Source organism: Dermacentor albipictus, chromosome 5 (assembly GCF_038994185.2).
Source record: "Dermacentor albipictus isolate Rhodes 1998 colony chromosome 5, USDA_Dalb.pri_finalv2, whole genome shotgun sequence".
Taxonomy (NCBI): domain Eukaryota; kingdom Metazoa; phylum Arthropoda; class Arachnida; order Ixodida; family Ixodidae; genus Dermacentor; species Dermacentor albipictus.
Window position 1 is genome coordinate 162,793,276 of NC_091825.1, and position 13,142 is coordinate 162,806,417.

A 13,142-nucleotide genomic window follows, 5' to 3' on the forward strand; every position below is an offset into this window, starting at 1 on the left:
GTCAACCAAAGGACCACGCAGGATTCCGTAAAGCCTACTCAACAATAGGTCATATTCACACTATCAATCAGGTGATAGAGAAATGTGCGGAATGTAACCAACCTTTATATATAACTTTCATTGATTACGAGAAATCGTTTGATTCAGTCGAAACCTCAGCAGTAATGGAGGCATTACGAAATCAGGGTGTAGACGAGCCGTATGTAAATATGCTGAAAGATATCTATAGCGGCTCCACAGCCACCGTAGTCCTACATAAAGAAAGCAACAAAATCCCAATAAAGAAAGGCGTCAGGCAGGGAGATACGATATCTCCAATGCTGTTCGCAGCGTGTTTACAGGAGGTATTCAGAGACCTGGATTGGGAAGCATTGGGGATAAGAGTTAATGGAGAATGCCACAGTAACTTGCGATTCTCTGATGATAGTGCCTTACTTGGTAACTCAGGGGACCAATTGCAATGCATGCTCACTGAGCCGGAGAGGCAAAGCAGAAGCGTGGGTCTAAAAATTAATCTGCAGAAAACTAAAGTAATGTTTAACAGTCTAGGAAGAGAACAGCAGTTTACGATAGGTAGCGAGGCACTGGAAGTGGTAAGGGAATACATCTACTTACGGTAGGTTGTGACCGCGGATCCGGATCACGAGACTGAAATAATCAGAAGAATAAGAATGGGCTGGGGTGCATTTGGCAGGCATTTCCAGATCAAGAACAGCAGGTTTTATTATCCCCCAAGAGAAAAGTGTATAACAGCGGTGTCTTACCAGTACTCACGTACGGGGCAGAAACCTGGAGGCTTACGAAAAGCGTTCTACTTAAATTGAGAACGACGCAACGAGCTATGGAAAGAATGATGGGTGTAACGTTAAGTGATAAGAAAAGAGCAGATTGGGTGAGTGAACAAACGCGAGTTAATGACATCTTAGTCGAAATTAGTCGAAATTAAGGAAAAGAAATGGACATGGGCAGGACATGTAATGAGGAGGGAGGATAACCGATGGTCATTAAGGGTTACGGACTGGATTCCAAGGGAAGCGAAGCGTAGCAGGGGGTGGCAGAAAGTTAGGCGGACGGATGAGATTAAGAAGTTTGCAGGGACAACATGGCCACAATTAGTGCATGACCGCGGTAGTTGGAGAAGTATGGGAGAGGCCTTTGCCCTGCTGTGGGCGTAACCAGGATGATGATGATGATGATGATGAAACTGTTTGTTCAAAATTGGGCGGGAAGGTGCTCGCATCATTCATTGACAAGTTCGCGTGCTGATATCGCTGCTCAAAACTCGTTTGCCGCATAATGCAACTAGTTATTGTCTACTCGCCGCAGCAATGAATCGGCATTCACTTTGCCACTAGAAAAAGAAACTCGGCAGATCAATTCCGAAGGGAAAACAGTGCAATTAACCACCATTATTCGCCGTGGTTTACCTGCGTACAGCCCGCAGGCGACGCGTTATACTCTCCGGCGTAAGCCGACTGGCTTCGTTCATCCTTTGCGCCGAACTCATTTGACTCATCTGATCTGGATGGGTCTTTGCCTCGCTTTTCTCTTTCCGCGAGCCCAGCGGAATTCCCACGTTCGAGCGTCTCCCTCCTCTTCCGGCCGAGAGGCGGGCAGGCTTGCGGCTCCGCCGTGCCACCACGAGGGACTCGATCATCGCCCGGCGTCTCCTCAGTGGCGCTGACTTGGGCGGCCACGTGGGAGTGGCCGCCTCGACCCCTGTGGCCGGTCGAAAGGGCAGCCGCGCACCGTACCGCACCGCGCCGTCACCTCTGACCCGAGGCGGCGGCCAGAGCGAGCAGCCAGAGACCGTGACCTTGGATTCCGACAAGTCGTGACCTCGGCTCTCCCTCCTCCATCCACAATCTGTGCGGAAGGCCCGCGCTGAGCACCGAGACAAAGTGGAGAAAGAAAGAAAGAAGCGAGCAGGGGAGAGCTGGCCCTTGGCGGGCAAGACAGATAATAATTATTGATCCAGAAAGAAGAAAATTGGCGGCGAAGCGGGAAGGTAAATCACGCCGCCTCCCCCGCCAACCGCGGGCCCCCAAGAATGCCGCTGGAGAGCGGTCCTTCTTTGGGACCTCTACGACGGTAAACCAGCCGGGACCGAGCTAAATGTTCACTGTACAAAGAGCTTTATTATAAGCGTATAATCACGCCGACACGTTCCTTCGGACACTTCAGTGCTAAAAAACTAAAGCCGTTAAGAAACGCCGACCAAGGGAGCGGGTCGACACTTTTACAGCGTTGGGCCAGGATGATACTTTCGGAATTGGAGAACAAGAATCTGGGGTTATCAATAGCACCTGAACCGACCGAAGGGCAGCTGTAAAAAAGGTCACAGAACATTGCAGTAGCAAAGCACAAGGTCTGAATATTAACCCGTCATTCCTATGCCACCGCGCGGCTGCACTGTACAAGAGCACCCCGGGGTCTCTGGTGTTCAGTGTAATAGCTTTGCCGGGTGTAGCAGTGTTTCCATTTTTTTTTATTTGTGCAGCGAATATAACTTTTCTTTATTATTTCTACAATACGATCATTCGCTCGGTATCCACCGTACAACGAAAAACAGGAACGCAGTCAGGATTGGCAGTCAGATTTAACGTGACCAGTGTTTTAGAATTTGCGGAGTCACTGTACAATAGCAGGGGGAAAAACAAAAAAAGAGCTTCAAGGGCGCGTTAACGACTCGGTCTTTTTTGGAAGCAGCGTTCCTCGGTTCCCGGCCGGTTGGAAGAAGGCGCGCTCTCTCTCCCTTTCCCACGCCGTCGTCGCGCGATGCTAATGGGGCGGACGACCGCCCCGGCAACACGTGTAATCGCCCTGCGCCGTCCTCCGACGGACCGCACTTCATCGTTTGCAGTCGTCGCCGCCGGCTCCTCCTTGCGGAGAGCAACTTATTGCGAGTTCCACCCACCGCACCGCCGCGGTCTTTTCTTTATCTTAAATCATTCACTTCTGCGGTTTTGTTTCACCTTTATATTCGAGAACTGTGAACGCGGCAGATCGGCAGAACTCGAACGAGTAGGTTCAAAAGATCCCTTCGACGACTAGTTGAGACGGAATCTCGCAGACAGACACGGTAGAGAATCTATGAACCGATAAAATCACATTTGAAACGGCTGCTCTTCGCCCGTGGTAGAGACCTTCAAGCGCAATTCCGTCAACGCGTGGCAATTGTCGGAATGCCGGAAGACGTGCGCAGCAGCGCTGGTGGCGCCATCATGCACGACTGAAATTTTCTCTCGGGGCGTTCGATGGACAATCTGAGGTTCATTCAATGGGAGTGGGCCAGGCTATGGATTGCAAGAATCGCCCAAGAGAACATGAAAAGTCTATTGACCTTTCGTAAGTTGGCGTCATATACTGACGGATTCGGAACATCTGATTTAGTTTTCCCGCTCAGCAGCGACGCGCCGTGGCGATCTTCAACATATGCAGTTACCTACTGCAGCCGTAACGTAATTAGAATGCCCGTCTCTACTGCGGGCGGTGCCGGGTTCGAACCCGCTCGCGCCGCCGAATACCCGCCGATGAAACGGGCACCCTCCAATGCGCCCGATTATCAGACGGGATCAGTGTTTCACGGCGTGGGACCAATCGTTGAAGCACGCACGTGCGGTAATGGAACGACCGTTCGTTCTTCTTGGAAGTGCCCTTCGGGCATTCATGAATGAATGAATGAATAAAACTTTATTTGAAACGGCTCTTCGTCCATGCCGTCCGCCGCTTCGGCGCCGTGTGATCATACATCACCCGGACCGGGGGGTGCGGTGGCGCCCTGGACGTGCCTTATGTGTTGCACAAGGAGCGACCAAAAAGCGGCTCGGTGGGGTTCAGGCGGAGTGGTCCAGCTCTCCCAACAGTAAGGAATAGATGGGCTCAGGGAAGAGGTGGGGAGATAGTAAGGCGAGGACTGTGCACGGGGGCAGGTCCAGTACGTGTGGCGAACGTCGGCATAGCCGCCGCACACCGGACATGCCGGATGGCCGCGGCGTTGTTCAATAATGTGTTGCATGGCGTCATTCGCCAATGTTAGAGTTTGAGCCTGACGAATTAGGGAACCGTCGTGGCGGGTGAAGGAGGGATCGGGGGCCGGAAGGGTACATGCAGACGAGCGCAGTTCGCGGAGCCTAGCGCGGCTTTGCTTGCGGTGTTCAGCGCGGTGCATTCTGGCGCAATAGGTGTCAGGCCACGGAATAGGAGCGCTTGGTATTTTAGACTCGCGAGCGAGGGAATGAGCACGCTCATTTCCCTGTATCCCTTGATGGCCCGGCACCCACTCCAAGTGGACGTGTAGTGAGGGATGTTGCATGTGTAGCGCGAGGGATGCCCCAATATGACAGGGAAGTAGGTTGTTTGCGAAAGAACGAAGGGCTTCCTGGCTGTCTGAGCGAACGGTTATGGTTGGCGTGGAGTGAGGGGGAATAGTAATGGCTTCCGATATGGCAAGGATCTCGGCGTCGGTTGGAGACGGTACTCCGCTATGCCAGCGAGTGATGTCACCCTGAGGGCCGATGACTGCCGTCTTGGATGCGGTCGGCGAGAAGGCGGCGTCAACATAGTAGGTGTCATGCGCTGGGTCAGTTAGATGGGTCGCCCGCGCCTGTCGCCTGCCTGCGTTGCGTTCGGAGTGCATATTCCGGGGTATCGGTCGCACTTCGATTCGAGGGATAGTTATCCATGGTGGAGGGTCGATGGAAAGAGGTGGAAGGGGTGAAGTGTCGTGTCCCAACATTCGCAGGATGGCGCGTCCTTGGGACGAGGTGCTCAGACGGAGATGCTGAGACTCCCGGTGTGCTTGGACCTTCACATCTAAGGTGTTGTGCAGGGTTGCGCGTTCAACATCGATGCTACGGGCGTACCTGGGCACACCCATTTCAATGCGGTGACATCTTTGCAAAGAAGCCTCGAGTCGTTTGGTCTGGGTGCGTGTAAGTGCAACGTATGGCAGGCCATAGAGGATTCGGGAGTAGATTGCTGCCTCAGCAATTTTACGGAGTTCGTGTTCACGCAGGCCTGTGTGGCGCTTGCTTACGCGTGTCATCATGTGTATGACCTGACTTGCCTGATGGAGAATACGCAGTAGCCACTCCGCACTACGTCCATTCTCTTGCCACAGAAATCCGAGAATGCGGACGGATTTTCTGCGCGGGATAGGTTCGCCGGTCATAGTCAAGGTGATGTGGGCGCGTTCAGCAGCTGCTTTGCGCGTAGAGGAATTCAGTACGACGATGTACTCTGATTTTTCCGGGAAGCATGTGAGGCCTAGCTGGTGTATGTAGGAGTCGACGATGTCTAAGCCGGTTTGAAGTGTGGCTTCCTGTTCGCCTGGGTTTCCGGTGGCACACCAAAGTGTGATGTCATCAGCGTATATTGCATGGCGTAAACCTGTAACGGCATTGAGCTTTGCGGGGAGGTCCTTCATCGCCAAGTTGAAGAGAGTCGGTGACAGAATGGAACCTTGTGGCGTCCCTCGGTTTATAGGGAAGCACATGGATGGCTGGGTGTCCGGACCCAAGAAGCGCACTTGCCTAGCACTGAGGAAGCCGCAGACGTAGCGAACCATGCGTTTTCCGGGTTTGGTGGCTGCTAGGTTGTCAATGATGGCTTGGTGAGATGGCGAGACGATGTCGTTGTAGCGGCCACATAAGGGCGCTGGTAGCGTGAAAGAAGTCATGCTCTGAGGTATGTGGAAAGGTGCAATGGTTCCAGGACTTACTTTTGGAAATGCAGTTGTTTCCTTTAAATCAGGGGTACAAACGGGACTCTACGGGAACCAAAGGTCAGTGTGTCGCCTCGCATTGGGCGCTCACAGGAAGACTACAAATGAAGCTGTGCAGGGTGATATGGGCTGGACTAGTTTTGAAGTGAGGGAAGCTCGCAGCAAAATTGAGTATGAAGAACGGCTGAGGAATATGGAAGAAAGTAAATGGGCTGAGAGAGTGTTCAGGTATCTGTACAGGAAAAACATTGATTCACAGTGGAGGAAAAGAACTAGGAAGCTTACCAGCAAGTATGCGGCCTGTGGGGTGGGCAACACAGCAACAAAGAAGGTCAAGCGGAAAGTCAGAGGGGCTGAATTAATCTCATGGGTGGCGGCAATGGAAAAGAAACGTGCCATGAGTAACTACTTAAGAGGAAAAAACGAAATCAGGAAAGAAACCATTTATGATAACTCAAAGGGAAGCTCATTACTTTTCGAAGCGAGATCGGGATGCCTTAGAACACGCACCTATAAAGCGAGATATAAGAAGGAAGAAGAAGCATGTGCTTGCTGCGGTAAAGCTGGGGAAACGACGGAGCATATTTTATTAGAATGTGAAGACGTCTACCCAGCGGTCGACTTAGGCACCACTGGCCTCCTTGAAGCCCTTGGGTTCAGCGGGAGCAGTGGTAAAGCAAACATGTTCGTAATAGGTATTAGTAAGAGGCGATTGGAGGATTGGGGGAAGGAAAGTAGGGAAACGATAAAAGACGGTGACGTACAAAAGCACAGTTCGCAATAGGGGATCGGAAAGTTTGGGCGTGGTAGTTCATAGCGTTTTCTTTTTTTTTCATTGTTTAACCTAGGTAGGACATTAAGCAGTATAATAGCAAGAGCTTGGTGGCGCAACCCACCGCCCCGTTCCAAAGGGGACGCTCATAACATCCATCCACCCCAAGTCTTCTCTGAATGGCCACGGTGAAACCGCTCAAACCAGACGAGCACTTCCTCTCACGAGAAAATTTACATCTATACTTCTGCTGATATTGTCACAGTGTCGATATAACACTGCCACAATGTGTTGATATATTGACATGGAGATATAACGGCGGGAAATATCAAGCGCCGACCAGTCGTTGAAAAAGGCAAAAAGGACGTTTCGGCCCCACTACTGGAGCCTTGTTCACAATCAAGATTTTGAACAAGGCTCCCGTAGTAGAGGGCCGAACCGTCCTTTTTTTTTTCGACGACTGGTCGGCGCCTCATATATTTCCCGCCATGAATTTTCTCGACCAGAAGGGTTTCCGTCGAGCCCTAGATTTCATGGAGATATGAATAAATGAATGAATTAATTAAGTAATTAATTAATTAATTAATTAATAATTAATGAATGAATGAACTGATTATTTCATTATAATATTTTATACGCAAGTAACGAACATTTGTCGGACCTGTAGCCGAAGGCTAGTTGAAGGTCCGATAAATAAATATAAAGGATATAATATCGTCTGGTGATTGTTCGTAGTGCTCGGTATTTTCTTTTCTCGTTCTTTTTGTTTCCCCTCGATTGCCGTAGCATACATCGTGGCGTTCTTCCTTTTTCGACGTCGGTGATGATGCCACGGTATCACGAGATCGATTGCACAAAACCGATCTCAACAAGACGATGGAATGTATTGACGTACATGGTCCCGCATTCATTTGGCTACACGTTACACTATACTTTTATATATATTTTGTTTCGGGCCCAATTTCGAAAAAGCATAAAGGCTGATTCTCACGAGAATGGACGCACGAGGTCCGAGAAGGCTGATGATTGTGATGATTGGCGATCAGCAGAGGCGATTACCACGTTGCTACGTCAGGTGGCATACCCCCAACGTAAACGGCAATTGCATCACGAGCGCCAATTTCTCCCCTGCTGCTTGGTAGGCCAAGCTTCCAACAGAAACAAACAAAGGAGAAATCAAGCATGCTGCCCCGGCAACGGTTTTTTTTATGCGCGAGGGGGAAACGCCATCGTGCTTGTCGTCTGCTATGCTCTCGACGGGCACACGACTTTCTCTGCAGGCGCCGACGGAAGCCAACGCCGCTTGCATTTATTTATTCAGATTGTTTTCCGCTTTCACATCTTGTTTTCGACACCCTTCGTCTTCTAGTTTTTCTTTTCGTAGTCGCAACATATGGGCAACGCATCTGTGTAAAAATTTATCTTTTTTCTGTTCAAGATGCCCGAGCCAGTATTGCATGCGGCACGGCTATTTTGTTTCGGCAAAACATAGGAAGGCAGGAAAATGTAGTTTATTCACTGTCTTTTATTAGCAGCCTATCGCACAGCAAGGCATTTAATCCACAGCACAATAATGTAGAACTGAGTATCTCCTTAGTCAGTATACAAATGGGCGCATTCTGTACTGCGATCATACATACATGGGACAGCTTCCTACAATTTCCTGCAACAGTATAGCACAACAAGCAGAACGAAAACACAAGCAGAAAGCCCCAGTCGGAGCTTTATTGAAGCTTAATTGACAATTTCTCATAGACAGAAAATTGCTGCAGAGGCCATGTTTGTTTGCCGTTGTAAGATTCGTCGGACGATCTCGCCGCTGCCACCATTTGTTAGAGTTGTCGGACGATCTACGAGCTGTAGGCCGATCTCACCGCTGCCATTCAGATGTAAGATTTGGTAGTCGTAGCTGTAGGAAGGAGCTTGACTCTTCGTCGGGACTTAGGAGAGCAGGATTTATTTACATGTTATTTACAGTTGAACATGAGATACATCGACAGTCTAGCTTGACTCCCAAATGGAGCCCGCAAGACGAGCATACAGCAAACAGCTTACGAGCACACCGCTCACGAGTACATTTCGAGCACGACAACGAGCATGACAACGAGCATGACAACGAGCACACTGCAGGAGCCGACAATCGCTGCTTATAAGCACTCCGCTCGACATCATAGTTCGACGTCATTGTAGATGACCCTCCCTTTTGGAGGAGGCGGCCTCTCGACTTGGAGGAGGAGGAGGGCTCACACACACACACACACGCACACACACACACACATAGGTGCAATGGTCCGGAGCCGACGTCAGATGGGCTTCGTAGAACTCTGAGCCGAACCGGGTAGCATGTCCGAGTAGCACATTGTCTTGCGTCTTCGTCGGCGCATGGCAAGGAGCCCTCGTCGGCGTTCCCGCGGCAACTCCCTCACTCATAGCACAACAGGGCGGCGTTGTCGTGTTGCGCACAAAGCCTGTTTCGTCGAACTCTGAGCCGTCCCGGGTGGCGCGTCCGGGTAGCACATTGTCTGGTGTCTCGAAAAGCGCATGGGGAGGTTCCGCCAATTACCTCCCCTCGAGAACTCCCCTGAGCTGACTCCTCGCCACGTGGCTGCCGGTTATCTGCAGTTCTCTGAAGTGCGCCACCATCCCGGTTGGATCGGAACACGTGCAGCGGGCTGAAATAGCTGCAGGCCGATCCTAACACCGTGCACAACGCAACTCTATCAAAGCAATTGTTTGTCGCAACCGTTATTTGTCAATAATAAAAAGATTATCAAAAGCAGCGGGCCCACATTCTTCGCCTGCAGTAAGAACAACTTTGTTTTTTTTTATTCCATACAACAGCTATACTTGCTAGTCCAAAAACATGCTATACATAGTCAACTTTCTCTCCTTGTGCTAATGTGCCGATAAATATTTCGCAAATTATATTGACAACGTATGCAGTTCTTTTTTTTCATATGTGGTTTTTTTTTTCGCTATACAGCATGTAAGACCACAAAAGTTTCATTCATATGCATGCGAACAAGGTATCATTGCGAAATTCCTCGCGAGCATGTTGCAGATGTTTCCTACAATGTGTAATGCACTTCGCTTGTTCTATTGTCATCTTGGCATAAATGGCACAGTTCCGAGACAATAACAAGTAGCACCAAGTTTTTTATTGAGAAACTGTAAATGCAGGAGGAGGAGGGGCCAATCGGGGGTTCGTCGTCAGTGGGCAAGGGCAGAGTGATGCACAAAGGTATTACTGAACGCGTGGCTTCGGGTTATGGAGAAATGTATTCGAATGTATAAATCACATCGGCTGCCTTTAATGCGTCACGGCAATCTGCTCAGAGCAATTCTTTTGAATGGTTTTCAAGACCTTCCTCTAATACGCTGAACATACATTATGCACTTTCTTTAACAGTGCCCATAGATCCGTGCGACTTGTTTGAAGCATAGGACAGGTGTCAGAGCTACGTTAGGAGTTTCACCATTGGCTGTAGGTCATTTCGGTGACGACACAATCAGAAGGCGAAACCATTTCAACTTTTCTAGAACACTCGTTTCTGGCAAAGCATGTTTTCTTTGCTTATTAATATTATTCGTGGCTTTGCCGAAAGGACCCCCCCTCTCCCAGTTTTGCCATATTAATGAAATCACTGTAGTCAAGAGTGTCGAGCAACATCAGTATTTGCACAACTTTACTGAGGTAAGCTTAAGAAGGTTCTAGCATCCCAAGATCCATGTATGGTAGCTATGTAATAATATTTAAAGAGGAGGGTGCAAATGCGAGAGAAATTATTGTCTGCACACAGACAACACGCTGCACGATGTTAATGCAAATATTGAAACGTGCCGAAATATTTTGTACAGATGGGTTCATGAAGGGAACACACTAAGAACAGTCGGAATTGCAAAAAGAATAAAATATCAGTAAGGATATGTTTTCTAATTTTCAAGCTTCTTGAGCTTTCTTTCTGCAGCGAACTTTCACGCTGTTTTACGAGATTCAGATTGATGTCATTTATGTGCAGCAAAAGCCACGCATAGCAGAACTGCTTCAGCAGGTCTATGTGACACTTAATAAAACAAAAGATTTCTTATATATATAGTACACTGCTGTTTAGCTTATGTTTCAGTGCAGTCAACCGCACAACTGCGCGACCACACCAACGTGCTCCGGGAACCATTTATACATGTCCTTTCCTTCCTCTTGCGATAATGGAATGTCACCTGGCTCTGCAAGAGTTGGTAGAACTCTGGGCTCACATGACACATCAACTTGTCTAGTGCTTTCCTCGCGGTAATCTTTCGGCAGTTCTTTTAAGTTAGCTGACTTGTGATACCTTTGTGTACTGTTCCTTAGTCGGTGGATGACACCTGCGGTCTCTGGTGAATATATTTTCCGCTTTTGGCTTCGCTGTGGTGGTGTAGAACCTGTAAATACAGATACATCATCAGAACATCTCGTTAGGCGAGTTGGCAAATTTTAGCCAAGTTGCAGGCTGTGTAAAGGAACACTACACACAGGCACGTTGGACAAGCGCATGCAGCGTCCGGTCGATGCTTGAATGCCACGTTCCACTGTAAAGCGAATTCCAAGGCGACAAATGCGTGCCACATGACATCGATTTACAATTAAGGAAACACTACATGATAAGTCCGTTCATTATCAAATTTCTAGTGCATGTGACAAAAAACAGAACTGTTTTCGTAAAACAGCACTCTTAATTCATGCAGGTCAGTTCTGATAATATTTGGTTGCAGGATTTCAAGTAAAAATATGCCTCCAAAATTTCATAAGCAAAGTTCCAAGTTTGTAACACGTTAAGCATTGCTGGTTTCTCAATAGCTGACTTCGAATACTAGGCATAAGTTTTTTTCAGCTTGTTTCCTCGATCTATGAAAGTTTCTGATTCATCTTGTTAAGGATTAGGTAATTGAGCCTTTTATTTGGCTTCATTTCTTCTGCAAAATACCCATAAGAGGGAAACTACCAATAGCTTAAATCTGCTTGGCAACTGAGCATTGGAATTTTCGCTCCCGATCAATTGGTGCTGTAAAGCGGCAAACTAAGCTTGGGGAGAACACGGCAGCGCGCGGCAAGAACTGTCTTCGCCGTGTCGTATGCTGTAGCGCTAAGCGAGGCGCGACTTTTTACGAACGTGAATTCGCTCATTGTCAGCGAAAACTGTTCGGCTTGTTAGTTTAGCCAATAATCGGGAACATCGCGCACCGCAGACGAGCGAGCGGTAAAGAGAAGTTGGCAAGTACCCGGTTTCTTGGTAAGCGCGGAGCGAATCTCGCTGCGTAACGTCACACGGTACCCGGCGCCGTAGGAAACGGGAAAGACAGCGCTCGCCGTCCTCATGGCACTTGCGCCGTGCCCTGTGTAGGGGTTTCTGCACAAAAATAATAAACTACAGAAGGTGAGATTCGCAACCACTAATAACTTGTTTTCCTTATATTCATCAATCACTCTTCCACTCCAGCAGCAGGCACCGCCGACCGCAACAGCATAGAGAAAGAGATATGACAATGATCTCGTTTTGGCCAGGTCGGTGAGGACGCTTTCTGTGAAGTGGCCCGAGCAGAGGGGGTAGCCGTTGTACAATCGCTCCCATGTCAGCCCCGCAGGGCTGCCCATTTAGCGTAATTTAGCCTTATGGCACGTATGAAAAATGGGCAAAATACCGCGTGTTCATGATTAAAGAGCACCTAAAGTGCAACCAAAGTTGAGAGTAAGAAGGAGCGACGAAAAAATTCTAGGCACATGTTGAAAAGTGAAGCGAACCTATGTCGTCTCACATGTAATGGGAACTTCTTGTCATTCAAAACGCAAACGGTGAGTGCTACGGAATTGATTTTTACAGCGAAGCTGTCTATGCATGCTAGGATCTGGAAAAAAAATGGCTGTGGCTTAGCTAAGGTTAAGCCCAGGATGCGAAACATACTAGCCTTTATTTTAACGCGACAGCGTTAAGGAGCTCGTGTCGCAGAAAAGCCGGTGTCGTCGGCGTCGGCTCAGGCGCACATTTCGTTGTCGCGCCGAACGCTGCGTTGCTCGACGCTCACCGCGTCCGATGCGGGGCGCGTAGTCGCTGCGCCGTAGCAAAGCCACCTAGAAACAGTCTCTGTAGCACGCCGCAACCTTCGCTTCTCGTTCCAACGAGCAGCTCTGTCTCCAGGAGGCATCTCACCTCGTGAGTCTAGCAGAGGCAAGCGCAGCTGCTTATATACCACCGCGACGCCGCGAGCGACGGCGCGAGTTGGAGACCCGTTTCTCCTCTGTCGTGACGTCACGGTGTCACGTGTTCAGCCTTGAAGGCGACGCCGCGAGGAGTTCGAGCCCCGTTTCTCCTCTGTCGTGACGTCACGGTGTCACGTGGTATTGAAGGCGACACCGCCGCGCCTGAGGAGCTGGGTTGAGCTCTAGTAATATGCTTCGCATAACATATGCAGACCCCACGCACTGCGGGAATCGACGTAAGCGAAGCTTTGTCTGTTGTTTGCGTTCGTTGACGTTATTTGGCGGTGATATATTGGCGTCACAGTACAGTCGTGACGGGATGTGAAATGTTACCTTGCCTGCTCCGCTTGTGTTTGTTGTTCTTGCTCTGCTCGACGCTTTATGCAGGCCTTCGTCTCGTCGGCACGAAG

At 49.3% G+C, this 13,142-nt stretch overlaps 1 protein-coding gene across 2 annotated transcripts in view; it reads right to left on the reverse strand.

Annotated features, from left to right (window-relative positions):
- Positions 1-13,142, reverse strand: part of LOC135904003 (larval cuticle protein 16/17-like) — a 46,324-nt gene that overhangs the window by 29,225 nt on the left and 3,957 nt on the right. Inside the window, exons 2-3 of one of the 2 annotated variants that reach the window (XM_065434531.2) lie at positions 10,829-10,919; positions 616-648 (exon numbers count right to left, since the gene is read on the reverse strand). In XM_065434531.2, coding sequence (XP_065290603.1) covers positions 616-648; positions 10,829-10,919 — 124 coding nt within the window. The remainder of the gene's footprint in view (positions 1-615; positions 649-10,828; positions 10,920-13,142) is intronic. The other variant, XM_065434532.2, reaches the window with a different exon arrangement.